This window comes from Sturnira hondurensis, unplaced genomic scaffold (genome assembly GCF_014824575.4).
Source record: "Sturnira hondurensis isolate 20B ecotype Veracruz unplaced genomic scaffold, ASM1482457v3 Scaffold0018337, whole genome shotgun sequence".
NCBI classification, from domain to species: Eukaryota; Metazoa; Chordata; class Mammalia; order Chiroptera; family Phyllostomidae; genus Sturnira; species Sturnira hondurensis.
Window position 1 is genome coordinate 2,749,994 of NW_028090968.1, and position 22,571 is coordinate 2,772,564.

Sequence of the window (22,571 nt, forward strand, 5' to 3'; positions counted from 1 at the left end):
AAGGGAGACGCCAAGAGAGACCTGAGGAGAAAGTGAGGGTTGAAAGATGCACTTGAAACCCACTAAACCTGAAATCATGCCACCACTTACAGCGTGACTTCAGACATCACATGCCCAGAGTCCTGTGAGCATCACTTCCACCCGACAGGTGGGGCTCAGGGAGCCACTGGAGCCCACTGTGCCCAGCCCACGGAGAGACCCTCCAAAGAAGTCAGAAGGCAAGTTTGCATCTTGACTGCCTCCTTAAGCAGGGTGTGACCTTAGGCAAGTCACATCTACAAAACGGGCACAGTAATTTGGCCGCTTCATAAGATGACTTGGTGTTAACAACAAAGGTGCCCCTCTGGGCTGATGGCTCCACAGCAGGACCCACAGCTCAGCAAGCAGAGTCCAGACCAGGTTGCAACTTCCATTTACCCCCTTGTCCAGTGCACAGACTGTCCAGCTGAACCTGGCAGCCCTGCCCAGAGGTTTTTTAAAATTTTACTAAAATGCAAGACTTACCAGAGCATCTTACTCACCAAGGTGTACACAGTACAAATTTGTGGGATGAATAAAGCAAAGTTGTGGTGAGCCTTATTTGTTGATTCTGCAAACGTTTATTGAGCACATACATACTGACACTTTGCTGGGAGCGAAGTGCACAGCAATGAGAAAAGCAGACAAGTTACCTGCCCTACTGGAGCTCACATCCTATGATAAGAGCAAACAACAAATACGTGTAAAAATGATAAACTAGTGAGGTTAAAGAGTTGAGCAGGAGGAGGGGAGTTGGTTGTGTTTAATGGTGTGATCTCGTACACCTTCCTGAGGGGCCATATTTAAACCTAGTCCTGAAGGATGAGAAGTCGGCCATGTGGAAAGCTAGAAAGAACATTGCAGGTAAAGGCAAGAGTGAAACGCATGTTCACAGGAAATGAGGACAGCTAATGTGGATTCGGCTGTGGGCCAGGCTCTTGTTCTCAGCATGTTAGTGCTCTACTCTCCTGTAGCCTCATAATGAAGATGGCACTGTGAGTAGGCACAGTTCACATATGAGGGACTGAGGTACAGAAGCAATTGGCACAGGTGGCGAGCTTGGCATTGAGCCCAGGTGACCTAGCCCTGGAGTCACTGCTGCTGGCCTGAGGCTGTGGTCCTTCTTGAGTAGGAAGGGCTTAGCATGGTGCTTGACACAAAGTAATAATCATTGCTAATATTTATTGAGCAATTATTATGTCCCTTGCACAGTGGTAAGTGCTTTACATGTATCAATTCATTTAATAGCTGTTAGCTACCATTTAAAATCATTGCCATGAGTAATTCTAGCCTCTGATCTCATTTTGTCCTCTCTGAACAGACCAAAAGCTGTGTGTACAGTAGTGCCCTCCCTGTCTGGCGAAGGGTGTGTGCTAGGCATCTGGAATGGAGAGAGATTGGCTTGATGTTCACCCTTCTGCACAAATCGGAGTCTTGTCGATGCCACAAAGCCCACAAATGCAGGGAAACTAAGAGGTCGTGCCCTAGCCATTTAGAAACCAACCCTGGGTCAGAACACCTGGTGCTCTTTGCAGCCACACCAAGGCAGAAGGCACCGCCTCTCTGCAGGAATTGCCAGCCGGGCAGCTGAGTCTCAAACCCTCAGGCCCACCCGACCCCCGATTCCCACTTCCTGGGAAGAGATGAGTTTGGCCCCGGGTATCAGGGCTGGCGCGCTGGAGCTGAACAGACAGCTTCCACTGCTGCCAAAGCCAACTCGTCCCAAACCAGGGCTTCTGACCGAGCAGGCCATGCCCCAGTGAAAAACAACAACAGTCGAACTGGCAGCTCTCTGGGTAGAGAGCAGAGCTGCCAACTCCCTTCCCGGCTTGGCCTGGCTGAGGCAGAATCCCAGCAGGGCTGAGGGATGGTTCCCAGGACAGAGTGGGGCTCAGAGGCAGAGGGAAGCAACTCCCTCTGCCAGGCTCATGGTGCTTCAACCTTGCCGCTCCCCTGATAATGAATTGTCCACGGAATCTCAGGACACCGTAAAGAAAACCCTTTCTGAAAAGACAAGACTTGGACCAAGGTGGACTCTGCTGTGTGTGAGCACCTGTGCGCATGTGTGTGCACGTGCACACACACACACGAGGTGGGGGTGGGGGTAAAAAAGTGACGGCTCCTGTCAAACTGGACAGAGACCGTGACAGAAGTGATGCTGTGTGACTCCTAAGGCTGGGTTGTAAAAAGGATACAACATTAGTCTGTTTTCTCTCCCTCTCTCCCCCCACCCTCTTCCTTCTTGGGTGATCACCCTACAGCCCAGCCACCATGCTATGACGAAGCCCGAACTAGCCCACGTAGAGAGGTCCTCTGCTGACAGCTCCTTAGAGGAACCAAGGCTCCCAGCCACCTGCCAGCACAGAATGAACAAGCCATCAGATGACTGCAGCTGACACTCAGTGGGACAGAAACGAGCTCTGCCCAACCGACAGGTGTGTGAGCAGAGTAAAAGTGTGTGTTGTGTTAGGCCACTGCATTTTGGCATGGTTTGTGATGCATCACATCACCACAACGTTGGCCCCCCCAGGATGGTAATCACGACATAAACTTTAACACTGGACCTGCCTGTGGGATTGAATGTAGTGAAGAAATGCAGGAAATGAAGATAAAAAGGCAGGTGTGTTCCCAGTCTGTTTCCCTCCCCTCCTCCATTAGTGTACCATCAATCGATTGCCAGCTAAGGTCCAGTGCATCTGGCCTAGCTTTGGCCTTGACAAGCAACGTTAGTGCAAACAGTGAGTCCTGCAGACAGAGAGCAGCTGCCTCAGCGTCCCAGCCTGTCGTAGTTTGGGAATACGTGGGTCAGGGGGTTCCCCTCTGGTATCCTCAGAGCACCAAGTGTGCCCTGTTCAGACAGCAGCCTGGAGAGGTACTTTCTCCTCAGGGTGTCAGGGAATTGGGTGGCAGTCTCAGTTTTTCACTCTGGCCTGGCTGCGGCTGTCTGGAATGTCCTGCAGAAAATGTACCGGAGCTCCACGGTGAACCGCAGCTGCCACCAGGTGCCTACCTGCCTGCCAGAGCCACAGCAGCTGAGCAGGGCTGGCGTCAACCTCAGCCCAGAAGGAGCCCAGAGCTGGGCCTGGGCCTGTCCACATATCAGGCTGTGAGTCCTTTCCACAGCTGGCGGGGCCGGGTGCCGGGCCCCTGAGGCTCATAGGATGTGACCAGAGAAGAGCTGTGTCCACAGACAACCAGTTCAAGGTCCAGTGCGGTCAGCGTCCTTGGAGAAAGTGCTGTAGGAAGGAGGTCCAGAGAAGTGGTAGGTCAGGAAGCTGCAGGAGTGGATAGCTGGACGCATGGAAAGTGTTGTTGAGATTGGGGATAGAAGGGACTTGGAGGAAGAGACAAAGGGTTTGGAGGGGGACCTCACGGGTCGGAGGGGCGGGGAGGAGGGAGGATAGCCACATCTGCACAGTGAGTGGTGGGAAACTCACAGAGCACATTCCTATGAGGACAATCTAAGACACTGGGCAGCCAACAGACCCAAACAGCAACACGCACAGTCTAGAAGTTTCGGAAGGAACATCTTCCTAATGGTAAGGGCTGTGGGTTGTGGACGGGCCACCCACCCTGTTCGTGCCCCCGGTCTCTAATCCTTGTCACATGGAGGGTCCTCAGGGCCAGAGCCACAAAGCCTTTAGGACACCTCCACCAGCCCCAGCACTGAGGGGGAGTCCTCAGATGGTGCATGGTCTGGGGGTGGTCACCCAGATCTTACCTGCTGCCCTGCCCACTTTTTATGGATTCTGCCTCCCCAGAATGCTGACCTTGAGGACCCTTGTGGTTCTCCCCTCCCAAGTCCACCTGTTACCTCTTCCCATGCACAGCTGGGGTCATCTCAGGCTGATGCGGGAGTCCAGCTGCTGCAGGTGTTCCTGGACACCAAAAGGGATGGTGGGTGTCCACATCCTGCAGTGGGGGAGGGGACACAGAGGCCAAGTTAGAGGAGAGAGTGTGACCTAGAGCCCCCAACATAAGAGGTCCCCAAATCTCTCCTCCTGCTTAGCCTGGAACCTTGGGGACTTCCCAACTGGCAGGACCAGACCAGTGTGGGGATGTGGGGACAACAAAGGCCTAGGAACCCCAAGACCCCATTCTTTAGACTTGGTTCTGCTACTGACTTGCTGTATGACCTCAAAAATGTTGGTTAAACTCTCTGTGCCTTATTCTCCTCATCTGTAAAATGGGTCCATTAGACCCACCCTATCCTCTTAAAAGATATGAGTGATTACATAAATTAAAATGCTTAGAAAGTGTATAAAGTACCACTTTGGGACATTAGACATCATGGTAATTTAATAGTAAGTTGGAGCCATATGAAATTGCTAGTTTTATAGGTGAAAATGGTTTATATAAGCAATTTCATATAGTTCAGCCCAACACATTGAGCATTTTCATGTACCAGACATTGTTCCATGTACCAAACTGAAGTCAAAATGGTGAAGTGTGTCCTGCTTGCCCAAGGTCCCGCATTGGTGAGGGGCAGAGCAGGACTGGAGCTCAAGGGTCACGGAACCACCCACCGAAGCAGCTGAGACTTACGCCAGTGTCTCCACGTGAGGGCACTTTCTCAGGCTGGCGGTGAGCTGCTGGGCCCCGGCCGCTGTGAACTTGTTGTACTGGACACTGGGAGAGAAACCCATCTTGGGGCCTGGCCCTCAGGACCATCCAGCCCCATTCCAGGGCCACCCCCACACTCCTGACAGCCAGATCTCAGCCCAGTCCTTCCCGTGGTGCCAGATGGAGATCCCAGTCTCCCCAAGGTGCCACCCAGGTTTCCATACTCACTCCAGCACCCGCAGGGACACCATGTCTGGAAGCACATGTGCCAGGCTCTCGGCTCCCACGTCGCCGATGCAGTTATTGTACAAACTGCCAGAAACAGAAGTCAGGACAGGGTCTGGGGTGCAGGGGTTCAGGGCCCAGTGGGACCCACACAGAACTGGCATGACTGCCCCAGTTTCCGGAGGGCAAACTGATACCCAGAGACTTGAGGACACTTCACCATGGTGACACAGTGAGTCCAGAGAAGCAGCAGGACTGAGAGGCAGTAGCTGCCAGACTGAGACTTCTTCACAAGTTCAAATCCCAACTCTGCCATTTGCTGTCTATGTCACCTTTGGCAAATTTCTTACCTCCTCTGTGACTCAGTTTGCTCCTCCACAAAATGGGCATGAGAGAGTCTTTGTGAGAAGGGGTTGAGTTAATGCCGGTAAAACACACAGAACAGACTCGGCATTCGGGACAAACTAAATGTTAGCTATTATTACTATGTCCCAGGTTATTACTATGTCCCAAGGTGGGTTGGGAGGTTGAATGAGTGACTGTAGACGGTATGACCAGCACTGAGGATGAAGGAGAGAGAAAAGCCCAATTGCAGGGCTAGCTCAGGTTTCTGTGGTGTACTCACAGCCACCACTTGCAGTGTTGAAAATAGCATGCCAAGAGTCACTGACTTAAGCTGCATACTCATTATTAAGCATCCTTTCAACAAGCCAGGGACTGCTGTGGTTCTAATTTCAAGGCCGTGACTTTGCCAGGACAGCCTCAGAGCTACACTGCAGGGCGGTATGTAAAAGCAGCAGGTCGGCACTGCAGCAAAGTGGATTCAGGCTAAACTCCAGCATCCCCTGATGTCAAGATTTGGCTGGTGCCAAGGTGGGGGCTTTGCGATCTCTTCCTGGGGTGGGTCTTAAATCCCAGGAGGTCCTTCCTGCTCACACAGGCAGGTTCCTTCCTATATTTCATTGATGCCAAGAAGCACATGTTCATATATTTGAGTATCTTTGATATTAAGATCTAGTAATCAATGAAGTGTCATATAATCTGCAGTGTTTTGCCCTCTAAATGATGTCTTACAACAGATGGAATCTTAGGTTCCATGAAATATGAGGTTTGTTTAAGCGTCAATTGGATCAGGTGTCACCTCCATAGGCCCCACCTGCTTCTGCATTCACAGTAGAAAAACTCCAAAACCCTCTCCTGACCTACGAGTGCCTCCCTGCATCACCTGACCTCCACTTACCTCTCTCACCTCATCTCCCACCCCTTGTCCTTTATTAACAACACCAGCCACAGTGGACCTTCTGGCACTCAAAGACTCAACCTCTTTCCTACCTCAGCACCTTTGCATCTTCTGTTCCCTCTTCTTGGAATGCTTTTCCCTAGAGCTGCCCATGGAAGGAGAAGGGTTTCCTGCCCCCCTCAGAGGTTGCCTGACCTCTCTGGTGAATTCAGTATTTCCTAGTATAACTCCTGGGCCGTTGTTAGTTTCCTTCCCAGCATAAATCAGTATTTTAAAATATTTTATATATACATGTGCTTACTTGCTTATTATGTAAGAAACTCAAAAGTAAGAACCACACCAGTTTTGCTCATAGTTGTATCTCTAGCTCCCTGGCCCATGGTTGATATTAGAGAATATTAGATATCCTACACAACTCTAGGGGGTGCCAATCACATAGACCACAAGTTTCAGCTGTACCCAGTGGCCCTGAATGGAAGGATAAAGAATGGGTACATTGATAACTTGACGAACTTGATGCTGTCTCCCCTGGGATCTGACTCTGGCAGTCCTTGGCAGGTGATGAGGGCCAGAGAAGAAGAAGTAAGTTCCTCCCAGCCTGGTGAGAGAGATGAGAGCTGGCCATGCTGAGCTGAATGACTGGGGCTTTGGTTCAAGCGCACAGTTCCCTAATTAGCCTGTGTACCACCAGGGGCCAGGCTGGTAGTAACCAAAAGCAAGAGGTACTATGCCAAGGCCTACCGGAAGGTGGCAGTGTAAGCACTCGCTGGTGTGAGTGGTAAAAGCCAGCCAAAGCTGCAGATAGTGGTCAGCCTTCTAGAAATCACCACCCCTGAACTCTAGAAAAAACTCAGTCCCACCATCCCCTGAAGATAGAGGGACAATACTGTGCACCAGGGCCCAGTATTGCACCGAGGGTTTTCCACTGGCCATTGGGATGGCACCGATTTTCCAGATGAATAAATAAAGGCATTGCCCAACTCTAGGGCAGGGAGCTGTGTTCACATTGGGTTTTAGGTGACTGCCCACCACGCCCACAAGTTGTACAACACTGACACAGCAGAACTGCCTCCAGGGTTCCAGTGTGGGACTTTGCACTGGCACGGAGGGGGCTCTCTGTCCTCTCCCCACCTACCAGCTCAGCACCCAACCCATGGCAGGGTCCCACTCACCTCAGCCTGAGGAGGGATGCAGCCAGTGAGGGCAGGGCCTCGGCAAGCTTGCAAGCACCCACGTCGGTGATGCTGTTCTGGGACAAGCTGCAGGGACCCAGGGAGAGAAAGGGCTTAGGGCCAAACTTGTGCACCCCTGTACCCATCAGCATCCATTCATTCCCACCCCCACCCCCGACAGAGCCGAGAAACTTCTTCACAGGGTGGCCCAGAGCAACTAACGCATAGCACGGAGAGCTGTGGGTAATGAACTGTGAGTGGCACTGTGGGTAGACTGGTGCTGACTCTTAATAAATAAGAGGATACTGCCAGGTCCTATGGCTGACTGGGATGATGGAGGGGAGGATGCAGGTGACAGAGAGGGAGAGAGGGAGGGAGAGAGAGAGAGGACTTTCTAGACCACACCTGTTTTATTATTTTATAGCCTTCCCTTTGAACAAGTTTTCAGCACTGCAACTAAATAAATGTTCGTGTTATTTGTCTAATGGCCATGGGCTCCACAAGGCAAGGAGTCTGTTTTTTGTTCATTACTGTTTTCTTGTGCCTAGAGCAATGCCAAGCACATAGCAGGTGCTCAATAAAAATTTCACTGAGGTGGGGGAGAAAGGAAGGAAAGAGAGGGGAAAGAGGGAGGGAGGAAGAAAGGAAGGGGAGGAGGAAGGAAGGACTCCGGGAAGGAAATCTAGCTTACTCACAGTGTTACCTAGAATACTATAAGTTACTTGAGAAGTCTCAGTGTCTTTCAATCGAGGAAATGCCTAAGTGAATTTTGGTGAATTCTATGGCCATCCTGATCGTAGGTATGAAGTGCAGTGTGGATAAAGTTTGATGATACCTCCTAGGTTCAGTAAAAAAACTGATATGGATCGTCTTACATCATATCCATATTCTACTTCCTAAAGCCCAGAATAGTTTTTTAAGAAAATAAAAATATACTATTTTGATAATGTTTAGCTGATAGATCCTAATCTGTTTCTTCCATTTCACCTCCAATGTAATTTTCTGTCACTAAACACTATTTACTTTCATTACTATATACTATTTAATTATGGATTTATTTATTTGCCTGTTTGTTTATTGTACCCTCTCACGACAAGACTCCTGAGGTCAGGAACTTGGTTTTATTTAATGCCGGGTCTCTAGGGCCGAGAATGGAGCCTGAACACATTAGGAGCTTCATAAATATATGCTGATTAAATTAATAAATGATTGGGTGCCTGAATGATTGAATAAAAATGAATGCGTGAAAGGCTGGCTGGATGGATGGATGAGTACATGGATGAATGATTTGAATGGGTAAGTGAATAAAAGAATAAAAAGGCCAGAGGGTCACAGGGGGACAAACGTAGCAGGAAGGGCAGGGAGGCCCCGCGACTCACTTGAGCGTCTCCAGGGCCTTCAGCTGAGGGAAAGTGGCTGCGAGCTGCGCCACGCCCTCATCCCCGATCTTGTTCTCACTCAGTGAGTCCAGGCTGCAGGCGAAATCAGATGAGGGGGCCGTCAGCCAGCACCTTGGAAGCCACCTGACCCATCCCTTCCCTCTGACCCGTCAGGGCCTCCTCCCATTCCTCAACCCCTGGACACACCATAACAGATGTCTGCTCCAGAGCTTCTGAGAGCACATTTTTATCCCCACGGGGCACCAAGTCACTAGCCAGGGGACACGGTTCTAGCTCCTAAAGGACCCGAATCCCTATTTTGCTTCCTGGGAGCCCCAGTGAGCTTGGGGAAACTTCCTGGCAATCTCCCGGGACCTCGACTGCACCTGAGGTCATGCTCTCTGACCTGGCTTCTCTGCAGCACTGCTGGGAGCAACAGATGAGATGAAGAGTTCCAAAGATCACAAAAGGATTTGACTTGTAAAAAAAAATGATCGGGGATTCCCATCCATCATCGCTTCCCTGCGGCAGGGGGTCATCTGATCACTCACACCAGCCCCATAAAGGAAGCAGCAGGACAGAGACACATGCGCACAGAGAGAGCAGGGTTTAGGGGTGTCTAAGCCTGAGGTCACAGGGATGGCTCCGGGGTCTATACTCACTCCAGATGCTGAAGGGAGGAAAAGGCCTCAAGGATCCTCACCAGCTTGGGGAAAGCCTGGGGCCCCAAGACAGGGCCCAGCCTAGGAAGCAAAGAGCAGAGGTAAGGCCCTGAAACAGTCATGGCCTCTCAACGCGGCTGGGGAAGGATAGAGACGGGGTACAGAAGGCAGACCCTCTGAGGTCTCCCTCCTCCCCTCCCTCCAGCCCCACCAGGTAGGACCCCAAATCTGCTCTGGGAAGATTTCACAAAGCCCTGTGAAGTAGCCAGCAGGGAACTCCCAGCTTTCATCCAGAGTGGGGTTCTTACTCCTGCCAGCATCTAGCTGCACCCTTCTTCTGCCCTGGCCTGGGAAGATGGTTCCGAACGCTGGCCTGAGGACCACTACCAGGCCCGAGACGGTTTAATCACTTGCCCCTGCATCTTAATGCCAAGTGGACCTGTTTCTTGTGTAGTCACCATCTGCGAGGAACACCTCACAACCTTCACTGAGACTGGATCTCATTTCATCCTCACGATGACTCTGAGCTGAGGGAGTTTCTGTCCCCATTTTACAGATGCGGACATGGAGACACAGAGAGGTGACACAAGGTCACACACCCTGGCTTGCCACTTAGACTAGACTTTGAAGAAAGGAGAAAAATAAAGACAACGAAAAGGTGTTTTGTTGTTAAAATATGGTTAAATATACTCACTGTAAAGATAGAACTGTTCTTTATTTTGAGATTATATTCTTTGGACTTCTTTTTGATACTAAAATGTTAATCCCTTGATAAAATGATGGTGCCAACAGTGGTTATTTTGCTTGTTTGAATAAATATACTTAATAAAAATTAAAAGATGGTAACTGCATTGTCATTCACATTCACTCTGAAATACTGTGTCTTTGAAACTCCAACATTGGAGAACCACTGGCCTTAATGAAAGGTTATGAGAGGGGAGTCCAAAACCTGATTTGAATCTAGAATCTACCACTTCCCTCCCTTAGGGCTTTTTGGGCTCATCCTTTAGCCTCTGAACCTCAAGTCGCCTAAGATTTAGCCCTTATCACATGAGATTTTTAGAAGAATTGAGGAGTTCATTCATCAAATATTGATTATTTGCCTCCTGTGTGCCAGGCCCATAGACCCCATCACAAGACAGCTGTGAACAAAACAGGCAGAATATCTTCGCCCTCAGGGAGTGGGCATTCCAGTGGGCAAGACAAATACTCAAAGAAATTGGTACATTATCTGGTGTCTGAGATAATTCGTGGCACGGAGAAAAGTACAGTGGCTAGTGGGATGGAATTTTAGTTTTAAACATGGGTGTGAGGACTTCCGCCAAGATGGAGGCGTAGGTGGAAACACTGTGCCTTCTCCCACAACCAAGTTTGAATACAACAAAGGTTTGGAGAACAAGGACGCAGCCAAAGAACAGAAAATTGAACTATACGGAAGTCCGACAACTACGAACCGTTCAACTGGACCGGTAAGAGGGGCAGAGCCAGCAGCAGAGCAAGGTTGGGCAGGAAAGATCCCCCGACCCCAGCCACCCAGGCATCTGGGGTACCGGCGGGCGGACCCAGTGAGGGCTTTGAGACAGCGGGAGTGAGAAGTGAGATGGAGCGCGCAGCCCCTAGCAACGAACCCAGCAGTGGCTGACCGCAGTCGCACATTCAAGAGCAGTGGGACGAATCGCGTGGCCCTCGGTGGCAGCGGTGGGAGGAAGCAAAGTGTGCCCGCCATTGATTTCCTTTGGCCCCACCCCCACATACAGCGTCACAACCCAGTGACTGAGTCGCCCGGCCCTGGTGAACACCTAGGGCTCTGCTCTTCATACATAACAGGCACAAACAGTCCAAAATATGGCTGAAGAAGAACTCAAAGCCCCTGAGCCGATAACTCTAAGTGACCAGGAAATAGCGAACCTCTCAGATGCACAATTCAAGACACTGGTAATCAGGATGCTCACAGAACTGGTAGATTATAGTCACAAATTAGAGGAACATATGAAGGCTAAACTAATTGAAATGAAGGGAGATGTCCAGGAAACCAATAGCGATGGAAAGGAAACTAGGACTCAGGTCAATGGAGTGGACCAGAAGGAAGAATGAAACATCCAACCAGAAAAGAATGAAGAAACAAGAATTCAAAAAAATGAGGAGAGGCTTAGGAACCTCCAGGACATCTTTAAACGTTCCAACATCTGAATTATAGGGGTACCAGAAGGGGAAAAGAAACAGCCACGAGTGGAAAATTTATTTGAACAAATAATACAGGAGAAATTCCCCAGTCTGGCAAAGGAAATAGACTTCCAGGAAATCCAGGAAGCTCAGAGAGTCCCAAAGAAGTTGGACCCAAGAAGGAACACACCTAAGCACATCATAATTTCATTACCCGAGATTAAAATGAAGGAGAGAATCCTAGAAGCAGCAAGAGATAAGGGGACAGTTACCTACAAAGGAGTTCCCATTAGACTCAGTGGATTTCTCAAAAGAGACCTTCCAGGCAAGAAGGAGCTGGAAGGAAGTATTCCAAGTCATGAAATCCAAAGACCTACAGCCAAGATTGCTTTATCCAGCAAAGCTTTCATTTAGAATGGAAGGACAGATAAAGTGTTTCTCAGATAAGATCAAATTCAAGGAGTTCATCATCACCAAGCCCTTATTATATGAAATGCTAAAGGGACTTATATAAGAAAAATAAGATGAAAAATATGAACAGTGAAAGGACAGCAAACTCACAGTTATTAACAACCACACCTAAAACAAAGCAAACTAAGAGGACAGCTAGATCAGGAGCAGAACCATAGAAATGAAGAACACATGGAGGGTTAGCAACAGGGGAGTGGGAGGAGGAGAAGAGGGGAGAAGATACGCAAAATAAGTAGCATAGACGGTAGGTAAAAAATAGATAGGGGGGAGGGCAAGAATAGTAGGGGAAATATAGAATCTAAAGAACTTGAGACACGTGGACATAAACTAAAGGGGGGAAGGATGGGGGAGGGGTGTGCAGGGTGGAGGGGAATGAAGGGGGAAATAGAACAACTGTAATGGTATAATCAATAAAATATATTTTTAAAAAACCATGGGTGTGAGAAAAGGCCTCGATCAGTGAAAACTGGAAGGAAGTGAGGGCATGGGCCATGCAGCTATCTGGGGAAGAGTGTCCTGCGGCAGAAGGCACAGCCAGTGCAAAGGCCCAGATGCTGGATCGAGCTCAGTAATGTTGAAAGCCAGCAAGAAGGCCCATGAGACGAGTGGAGGGAGTGAGGGAGAGAGTGTAGGAGGTTAAGGCTGAAGAGGTAAATGAGGGCTGAATCGGAGAAGAACCCTGTCTGCCAGTAGAAGAACCCTGTCTGCCAGTACGGCCCCTGCAGGACTTTCAGCAGCCAAGCAGTGGCTGGAACAGTGGCTACCGGTCATACGCCCAAAATACTCTTTTCCTTCCTTCCTCCCTTCCTCAGAACTTTCTTGGGGTTTCCGGCCTCCAGGTGGCCTGTGTCCTGGTTCTGGGCTGTTCCACCCCATGGCTGATGTTCCACAGAGCACAGTTCCGACCTTGAACTAGGGGCTTTTGAAGCTGAAAATAATTCAAAGCTAGAGGGGCTTTTGGTGATTGTTTTCATACATTTCCTCTTTTCAGAACATTTTTATCTCTGCACAAATTTGACAACTCGTCTCTGTTTGAAACAAGAAACACTTCTTTTTCTGGGGGCAGGAGAGCAGTGACTAGACAGAGGAACAGACAGGCTGTGTGTGGGTGACCAGCTGGGGGCCTTGGGTGAGTGACTTGACTTCCCTGGTTCCTCATCTGCAAAATGGGGAAGATAATGACTATCTTCCCAAGTAACTCTTGAAATGAGTGAGATTATAAAATGCAGAGTTCACTGTAGGTGTTTGATGATTCCTTCCTAATCATTAGATGACTTTAGATTTCCATACAAGGGTCAAACACAAATGTAGCTCTTTCCTTTGTTGAAGCAAAAGCCAGATTGCCCGGACTTTTGTGACTCTGGACAAACTCTGTAGGCCTCAGTGTCTGCATCTGTACAATGGGAACATAATAATACCTCCACCCCATGTGGTCCCTCCACCTGGCTCATTCCTACTCCTTCATCAAGTTTTTTTTTTGCTACAATCGCTTCTTCCAGGAAGTCCCATGATCTCTCCTAAGTCTGCACTCTTACAACCCTTCAGTTTCCTGACACGTATGACAGCAGGTGGCAACTGTCTATGTACAGTAGGCTGCAAGCTCCTTGAGGATAGCGGCCTTGTTCATCTGAATAGGTCTATGGAGTGAATGAATTCAAATAAGCATGTTCACTAGTAAATGGGCCAATGATCTTCCCTAGCCCAGACTGGCCATGCCCCAGCTGTTAGAAGCTAGTTTCCAGAGGGGTGAGGTGAGAGGGTAAGAATGATTCTGGGAAACTATTTCCATTTTGGTGGCACAAGCCAAGCTAATGCCAGAGAAGAAACCTCATAGGGACCCGAGGCAATCCACCCCTTTGCTTACGCAAACTCTAGCTTCTTTAGGTCCCGGATGGCAGGGAGTTCCCCAGCTGTGTCTTCAGAGGAGCTTTTTGTCCTGGAGAGAGTGGGCAATGTTAGTTGGGAGCAAGGTCTTTGCCTGTTGCTGAGCCACTACCTATGTGTCCCGGGATGCCTGCCCCAGTGCCCAAATTCCTCTAAAAGACTACCCAAATTCCTCACAAAGACTACCTTGTGGCTACTGTAGCCCACCCTTGGAGAGGAAAACCTCGTGACAGGACTTAACCTAGGCATTACTGTGTGTGTCATTACTGTGTGTACACCTACCAGCACCCATCCCAGACAGCACATAGCAAGTGCTCAGTGTGGGATGATGCCAGGAGTGAAAGACAGTTGTTCTGTGGTCAGGTTGCCTGTACTCTCTGGACTTCAGAGCTCTGCAATCTGTCAAATGGGGGTGACACTGGTCCTGGCTGCATAGGTGTCACTTCTGTTACTGGATGCAGAAGGCAGCTCTTTAACTCTTAGCAAGGGAGCTATGTCCCCGGCTTTAGCTAAGAAAGAATTAGATACACGATGGCAAGTTTCAAATGAGACAAAGTGGCAAGTCCTGGGGCCTCTGCCTGGGCGGTACCTGCACTGAGAGCCTCCAGGTAGCCATTGCGCAGGACGAGAGCATGGGATGTCCTAAAGGAGAGGAAGCACTGGAAGTGCCTATGGCAAACTTGATCTTAGGTCCTATGTGCCCTCAACCTGCATGGCCTGGACCACCTCCCATACCGTTCCCCCTCACCTCTGGATCTGCACAAGGTTGCCCAGGTCTTCCACATCCTTCATGGACTTGGCTTTGAAAGGCTCGATAGTGAACTTCTCTTCCACCTCCTGGAGTAGCTTGGCTTCTCCATGCTGTTGTAGGGACTCCCACAGTCCCACCGTGTCACTCAAGGCGGCCCTGTGGAGGGAGGGCCTCAGACCCAGGCACAGTGACTGGGCTAGACCATAACGGAGGGGCAGTTCCATGAAGGACCCTCCTGCCTACTCAGATATTTTCCTTCCTCAGCTTAACCCCTACTTCCCCTGAAAGCTTTCAATGACCACTCCAGCACTCTCTCAGTGCTTTTATTTCCTTTTTTGCTTTGGCTACTAGGAAGCTCACTGCTGAATTCTTAATGAACCAGTACAATGGTGTAGGACCTTACAGACTGGGCAAAGTATACTTAGGGAGAAAGTGGGATTCTCTGAACATTAGGCTGAAGTGGTTGAACAGATCGTAGAAGGATTTAATTGAGCCACATTAAGAAATTTAGACTTCATAGTGAGGGTAGTGGGAGACCTCTAAAGCATTGTAAATACGACCAGATTCAAATTCTGATTAAATACAGTAAAGTGGAAGAGGAGAGGATGGATGGGGGTAGGGTGATCGACAGAAGGCTGTGGCTTTAATCCAACCATGACAAAATGGTGGCTTGATCAAGAGATGGAGAGAAGAAAACAAATTTGAACCCCGGTCAGTCTTAGATTCTAGACACGGCCCAGTGCCTGGCATATGGGTGAAAGAGTGATGTTATCCCTCATTGGTTGTGTGACTTGGGCAAGCTGCTATCCCTCTCTGAGCTTCAGTTTCTTCACCTTACAAAAAATGAAGGGATCACTTCTGCCCTGACCTGGGCGCTGTGCATATGACATGAGACCCAGCAGTGATCTCAGCATGGTGTCACCACAACCACGCAGGTGCCCAATGCAAAGAGGCCCCCTTCCGTCTCCCCTGTCCCCACCTGAAACGGGTAACACAGCTGAGTCCTACAAGGCTCCTGAGTCCCGAGGGATCGATGCCGGTGCTGCGGAGGTCCAGGGAAAAGTCACGACCCGCTCTCTCCAAGGTGCTGGCCAGTATGTGGGTGTCTGGAGGCATAAGCCGGGTGCCCAGGAAGGACAGGTGCGTGGGGAGACCCTGCACCACATGCTGCCAAAGGCCAGTGTCCAGTGCTTCGTGGGCGCAGTGCAGCAGCTCCAGCAGCCGCCCCGACTGCAGCAACCCTGGCTGTAGCCACTTCAAGTACCTGGTGAGCACCTTCTGCTTTCTTTTCACCACAGTGGTTGCCACTGACCCTGCCAGGGCTCCCAGGCAGCAGATGCGAGGCTGGAAGACCAGCCCGACCAGAAAGCGTGGCACGCCATCCAGCCAGTTGTCATAGGGCTTCTTCTTCCTTGGGGTTAATGCCAAATACTGTGGCAGCTCCTTGTCCTTGATCTCGCTGCTCAGAGCCAGCCACAGGGCTCCCAGAAAGCACTGCAGGAGGAAGCTGGAGAAGGCCAGCTCGGTCTCCGGGGCCCCAGGGGTATGCTGCACCAAGCCTTTGGCCACAGCCCAGGCCTTCACCTCCGCCGATGGGAGCTGGCCCTCCTGCAGGGTGCTGTGGTGTCTGCGGCCCTGCTCCCAGGCCAGCCTGGCCAGTGCCTCCAGGGCCCCTGGGGGGCTGTCACGGACTGCTGGGCTTAGGAGGCCAACATAGAGTCCCGTAAGTGTTGAGGGCAGCTCGGCCTTCTCTCCCAGCTCCAGGAGGGCCTCTGAGAGCTGGCACACAGCCCTGCACACAGTGGGACTGTGGCTGTGACTGTGGAGAAGCGGCTGGCCCTGGAGGAGCACCAAGGCTCTCTCTTGGTGGTGAGTGGCCCCCAACTGCTCAAAGTAGCGTAGCACATAGGTCTCAGCCTGCTTGGCTGAGAAGCTGGCCATCTCGAACAGGGCGTCAGCTTTGCTCAGACTCGGAGCCAGGCGGCCCCGGGTCCGGGCTGTGAGCAGCAGGGTGCAGCCTCGGAGCAGCTTGCGCTGGAGGAGGCCAGCCAGCAGCCCTCGAAGAGAGCGAGGCTCCGCTGACATGGGTGTGCACGTACTGTGCAGGAGGCTGTCCTGGGCTTCGAGCTCCTCGAAGGCATCCAGAATAAGCAGTACACGGTCAGGCCTCCTCAAGATGTGACCAAAGACCTCATTGTCCACTGGCAGTGGCTGCGGGCCCAGGGAGAAGAGCAGATCTTGCAGGCGGTAGGTGTCCCCTGAACGGTCCAAACAGTGGCAGGGCAAGTAGAAGACGAAGTCGTACTGTGGCAGCTGGCCACAGGCCCAGGTCCGGCTCACTGCCCGGGCCCAGTGGCTCTTCCCCTGTCCTGCCTTGCCAAGCACAGCAATCACCTTTGTCTCACGTGGCTGCTGACGGTCAGCAGCAGCAAGCAGCACCTCAGCCAGACCCCTGCGGGTTGGCTGCCGCTCTGCCCAGTCCAGGGTGACCAGTTCCCTCTCCTGGCTCTTGCTGCTGCTCCTCTCCAGCCGTACCCTCGTCAGGTCCACTTCCACCAGGATGCCTTCCGGGCCTGCAGGCTCGGCCTGGTACTTGTCCCGAAGTGAGCGGCAAAACCGCTCCACACTCTCTGCAAAACCAAGGGATGTGTTGGGTGAGGGAAGGATGCTAATGGCAGGACTGGCCACCATGAGGGCAGCCAAGAGGCCAGCCCGGCCACTATCTCTAGCTTCTTCATTTGTTCACCACACAACCTTCACCGACTGCCTGCTTTACTCACTGCTTCTTCAGTACCCAGATACTCACTTATTAACTCATTCATTCCACACCCATGCATTCCCTCATCTTCTCATTCACTTACCTATCAACTCCACTGTTTACTCACTACCCTCCCTCCTTTGCTCACTCACAATAGGGAGGGCATTGGTGGGGGTGCTAAGAGTTGTGGTTGTGGAATCCATGGGTCTGGTACAAATCTTAGCTCCACCAATTAGTGTAATCTTGAACGTGTTATACACCCCGCTATGCTTCAGTTTCCTTGTCTGTAAAACGGGGTAGTATGAGGGCTGTTTGTGATGTTTAGATTTAATGTATCAGATGTTCTTAGAAGACCAACAGAGTAAGCACTCAGTAACTGGCCATCCTCTGTTTGCTCTTCCGCTCTCACCTTCTGCCCCACACGCGTCAGCTACTTCCATCCCCTCACTCAACCACCTACTCTTCCCTCGTTTGCTCTCTCAGCCGCACAAACAAGATGGGGTGCCTAGGGGGGCTTACTGAGGGGCAGGTCCTCAATAAACATGACTTAAGTGTGAGTGAGTGCCAGAATGAATGCCGACTTGATGGTACCGCCCAGTGAGTAATTGAGTGAGGGAATGAATGAATGAGTGCCAACAAATAAGAGGTTGAATATGTGTTGAGAGAATGAGTGAAGTGATGCCAGATTTGGGCTCCTGCCTTCAGCACCCAGGGCAGAGGGCCCCAGATGCTACTCACCAGGCCATTTGGGAAGCTTGCTGGAGACCTCTCGAGTTGCAGGGCATTGGGTGGGGGACGTTTCGTTCTCTGCAGATGAAGAAGGTGGCGTCAGAGTTAGGGTGAGGGGCACCCTAGGGTCTTCCCTCCCTCCGAGGCATTCAGTCCTCTGAGTGCCCAGAGCGCAGAGCTGACAAAGGCTGGGGGCATTAAAAGGTGGGGACTTAGCCCTGGCTGGTGTAGCTCAGTGGATTGAGTGCGGGCTTGCGAACCAGATGATCACGGTTCGATTCCCAGTCAGGGCACATGCCTGGGTTGCAGGCCGGTTCCATGCAGGCCAACTCCCAGCAGGGGACACACGAAAGGCAACCATACATTGATGTTTCTCTCCCTCTCCTTCCCCTCTAAAGATAAATAAATAAATAAAATCTTAAAAAAAAATAAAATAAAATAAAAGGTGGGGACTTGTGGTTGTGTCCTGCTTAAAGATGTCTTTCTTTGGCCAGCTTTACTTTAAAAAAATCTCACCACTGTGTTTTCTTTTTAAATCCTCACCCAAAAACATGCTTAGAGAAGATAATGGAGGGAGAGAAACATTGTGAGAGAGACACATTGGTCAGTTGCCTCTCGTGCACATCCCGACTGGGGACCAAGCGACCTAGGTGTGTGCCCCAACCAGGAATCAAACCTGTGACCTTGCAGAGGTGCCCAACCTGCGACCCACAGGCTGCATGGGGCCCAGTATGGCTATGAATGCAGCCCAACACAAAATCGTAAGTTTACTTAAAACCTTTTGTTTTGCTCATCAGTTTTCATTAGCATTTGTGTATTTAATGTGTAGCCCAAGACCACTCTCTTCTTCCAGTGTGGCCCAGAGATGCCAAAAGATTGGATACCCCTGGTGACACTCCAACTAACTGAACCACACTGGCCAGGGCTCTTACTATGGTTTTAAAAATCACAACATCTACATAAAAAATCAAGATTTCCAGATTCTGCTGACAATTCAGAAGATCTGGCCACACTGGGCTTTCCTGCTGAGCGACCAGCTGGTGAAGGCCAGTGGTCTTGTTTAGGTGGCACGTGGATTCTCCAGTTGTCTTCCTCGCCCACTGTCCCAGGCTCTCCACTCCCTGGAGATTCTCCCTGTTTTACAAATACGTGGACTGCTTGCCCCCGCAGGCAGCTGTTTGTGGACCCAGTTGAAGCAATTTTCCCCCCAGAGCCTAAATCCTTCTTCCAGTAACCCTCACAGGCTCTGAGGTCCTTACCTGTTACATTTGCACGGGAGGTCAGGGCTGGTTCTGGCATATTGGGAAGGTCAGCTGCAGATGGGGCGAAGGGGCTGGTGGAGCCAGGCCGGTCTGGGGACTTCGGGAGGCTGTGGATAACTGGGCTGCAGGAAGGGGGTGCTTGGCTGGCCTGGGGCATCTTACCTACATTAGGTGGGAAGGGAGCATAAGAACAACCAGGTGCCCATCCAGGAACCCATTTGAGTCATCCAACCTCAAATCAGACCATGGGGCTTAGAAAGTCTGGAGAGAGAACTCTCAAAGGATGGCATTTCAGGGCGGAGTTGAGGAAAGAGCTCTAGAGTTACCTCTAGCTCCTGAAGCCTTGGTGTCCCCATCTGTGATATGGACACACCAGCTCATGGGGAGCTTAGGGCAAGTGCTCCTATGGCAGGTTTTCTACTGTATTGTCTGTGTTCATTTTCCTAGATGCCCAGAATGTTCCCCTGCTTCTGGGGTACCAGTGCATTACACAAAAACTGTCATATGACCTTCAAAGGATGCTTTTCAATTGAGCGGAAGTGTACCCCTGGCCTCATTTTCTCTCCCATCCCCGAAAGCCCAAACACGGCCTTCCCTGAGCAATTCACAATCCATTAGTGTGGCAATCAGAAGGGGTTATTTTACTGATCAGGAAACAAGGTAATTCAGAGAAAGCTGTGTAAGCATGCACAATAAACTGTTCACAAGGGTATACTAAAGAGAGTTGAGGGAGAGACTCAGTAACCCAACACTTGTAAGCATCTATTATTATTTGGCTTTTTAATGAGTATGCATTGATGCTATAGTTTTAAAATATAATAATGTTTAGTAGTGGGGAGAAAAAACTAAGGCTTAGAGGGGGAAAGTGACACAGAAGAAGGACACACAGCCACTCACTCACCCAGACCACCTTGAGGAGCTCTGCTCCTCTCCTTTGACCCTTAGCAAATAGGGACAGAGAAAAGTGTTATGAGGGGGGCAGATCATGAGAAGGTACTAGGCTAAAACCACAAAATGCCTGGGGTTGGGGGAGGACAGAATCAGGGAACAGTCAGGTAGCAGGGAGAGGGGGTGGAGGCATCAGGGCCAGGTCGCCCTCACTCACCTTGGTAGATGACTATACTGGACACTTCTGTCCCAGCTCCTGAGATTTGCCAGAGCCCCTGGGGCAGAGGGAGAGTGGGAATGATGTGGATGGGTCCAGCAGGGAGGCTCAGGCAACTCAACAAGGAACTGGAGGCAGGCACTGCAAGAGACAAAGGCGGCGAGGTGGGATCCTCGGCAGCACCTGCGTTTGTTGCTTGGTGATTATTGAATTAACATCTGACTCCCTTTCTAAAGGGCTCCAATTTCCCAAAGAGCAGCAGCTGTGTCTGTCTGGACCATGGCAGTGTCCCTAGCACCTAACAGAGTGTCTGGTACAGAGAGGTGCCCTGTTCACAGATGATGAATACATTGGGCTAGTGGGTGAATTCTCTAATTGGCGGGGATTCCATGTTGTGCCTCCTAGAGACAGGGTTCCTTCTAGAGCATGTTTTCTAGCTGGGATGGAATTGATGGGGACCCAAAGAATGAGATGGGCTGGGACAGAAGTGGAAGACACTGGCTGGGATCGGGATTCCTGTCCCTGGTGGCCCCTGCCTTAGTCACTCATCAGGCACAGGGAGGGGGGAAGCCCACCTTCTCCAAACCCCTTACATACCAGAAGTCAGGACAGTTTCCTCTAGCTGGGTCTGTTCAGATGTTGTTTCCTTGTTGAACAGAGCAGGTGGTGATGGGCAGGGCAGAGCTGACGAGTCGCTCGCTGGACCCACTAGGAAAGTGCCAGTCATCGTGGGCACATTTAGGGGTTCGGCTGTGTGGAAGGAGCCATGTTAGAGGCTGCATGAGATCTAGGTGGGTTTCTGGAGGGGCCTTCTTAGCATGGGGAGCACTCTGGGAGTACAGAAGATCTCTCTCCTGGCAGTTGGAGGAAACTCCTGTCCTCTTCTCAGCCCTGGGTAAAGCTGGTTTGGTCAGTAATTATTCTATGCCAGACAGCCCCTGCTCCCAGCCCTCTCCTTGTGGCTGGGCCCTGAGAACTTCCTGAGAAGGAGATCTCATGATGGACCCATTCGGCCACTAAGGCAGGAGAGACCTATAAGTAGGCCATTGGCCCAGGCCCCTACCACCTTTCACAACTAGTCACAGAGTCCCTGGGGTGGGGGGCTTAAGAAGCATCAAGGACTTCCCAGAGAAAGGGGAGGATATACCTCTATCAGACTGGGACAGAGGTCTTTGTCATCTATTTAACGGGGGCATCTAAGAGGTTAGAGACTTTCCTTCCCCAGCAGACTGGGAGCTCCCTGGAGACAGGGACTACTTCACTGACATGAGCTCTTCCAGGGCAGAGTCCCTATCTCTCCCAACAGAGTGGAACTCTCTGAGGTTGGGAACTAGGCTTCCTCCATCAGACTACGAGCCTTTCATTCCTCAGTCTGTTCTCCACTCAGGGACTGGATTTTTGACTTTTGCAATAACGACTGGGTGGGAGGAGAGTAGAGAGGAGGGGAATGAAGGGGAGGAAGCACCTGGTGGGAGAAGATGGTGAGCTTGGAGGAAGAGGCTCACTGAGGCACGGGCATGGGGGGAGACAAGAGGGCACTGAGTAACCAGCTAGCCCTAGGTGACTACTCTGAAAAGAGAAGGCAGTGGAACAAGGTGAGGGGAGTGTGTGGGGAATGGAGGCGTGGAGCAGGGTCTCAGCTCTGACTCAGCATAAAGAAGAGGGGATGCTAGGGGAGAGTCTTTGTAGGAGGAGCTGAGTCTCCCAGTGGCCCTCGAACTATACGAGATATGGAATCACGGGTCTTGGTTTCACTCCCAGCTCCACTTCTCACTAACTGTATTATCACGGACAAGGGGCTTCACCTCTCTGATCCTTGGCTTTTAAATGCCAGTTTATATGGGCACCTGAGGAGACCCAAGCTTTCCTGCCTTGCAGTCTCCCTGGGCCCACCAGCCCTGCTCACCGAGCTTCAAGTGCTTCAGGTCTCCAGGCAGTTCCTCTGGGAAGGCTGCAGAGAGAACACTGTGGTCATCACCCCAGGGAAGGGGTGTTCCAAGCCAGAACCCCACCTGAAGCCCAGCAGGCCAAATAGCTTTGCCTTAAATGTCTGGGAAATGGCCTTGGGAATCCCTTTCCCTTCCCCTGACCGTTCTTGTCCCCTTGTCTGTCTGCTTGTGATCAAATTTCACATGGAAGTTGACCGGAAAGTGAGGCACTGGAAGTGGCAGAAACACAGAAGGAACAAA

At 50.9% G+C, this 22,571-nt stretch overlaps 1 protein-coding gene across 4 annotated transcripts in view; it reads right to left on the minus strand.

The window, feature by feature from the left end:
• Window positions 1-579: 579 nt before the first annotated feature.
• CIITA (class II major histocompatibility complex transactivator) overlaps window positions 580-22,571 on the minus strand; it is a 54,120-nt gene continuing 32,128 nt past the window's right edge. For all 4 annotated transcript variants that reach the window (XM_037069029.1, XM_037069030.1, XM_037069032.1 and 1 more), the window contains exons 6-20: window positions 22,289-22,333; window positions 20,980-21,132; window positions 20,383-20,523; window positions 19,275-19,439; window positions 18,025-18,093; window positions 15,508-17,158; window positions 14,526-14,684; window positions 13,758-13,829; window positions 9,260-9,340; window positions 8,598-8,690; window positions 7,219-7,305; window positions 4,810-4,893; window positions 4,564-4,647; window positions 3,833-3,930; window positions 580-3,254 (exon numbers count right to left, since the gene is read on the minus strand). In XM_037069029.1, the coding sequence (XP_036924924.1) occupies window positions 3,855-3,930; window positions 4,564-4,647; window positions 4,810-4,893; window positions 7,219-7,305; window positions 8,598-8,690; window positions 9,260-9,340; window positions 13,758-13,829; window positions 14,526-14,684; window positions 15,508-17,158; window positions 18,025-18,093; window positions 19,275-19,439; window positions 20,383-20,523; window positions 20,980-21,132; window positions 22,289-22,333 (2,960 nt within the window). In that variant the 3' untranslated portion in view covers window positions 580-3,254; window positions 3,833-3,854. The remainder of the gene's footprint in view (window positions 3,255-3,832; window positions 3,931-4,563; window positions 4,648-4,809; window positions 4,894-7,218; window positions 7,306-8,597; window positions 8,691-9,259; window positions 9,341-13,757; window positions 13,830-14,525; window positions 14,685-15,507; window positions 17,159-18,024; window positions 18,094-19,274; window positions 19,440-20,382; window positions 20,524-20,979; window positions 21,133-22,288; window positions 22,334-22,571) is intronic.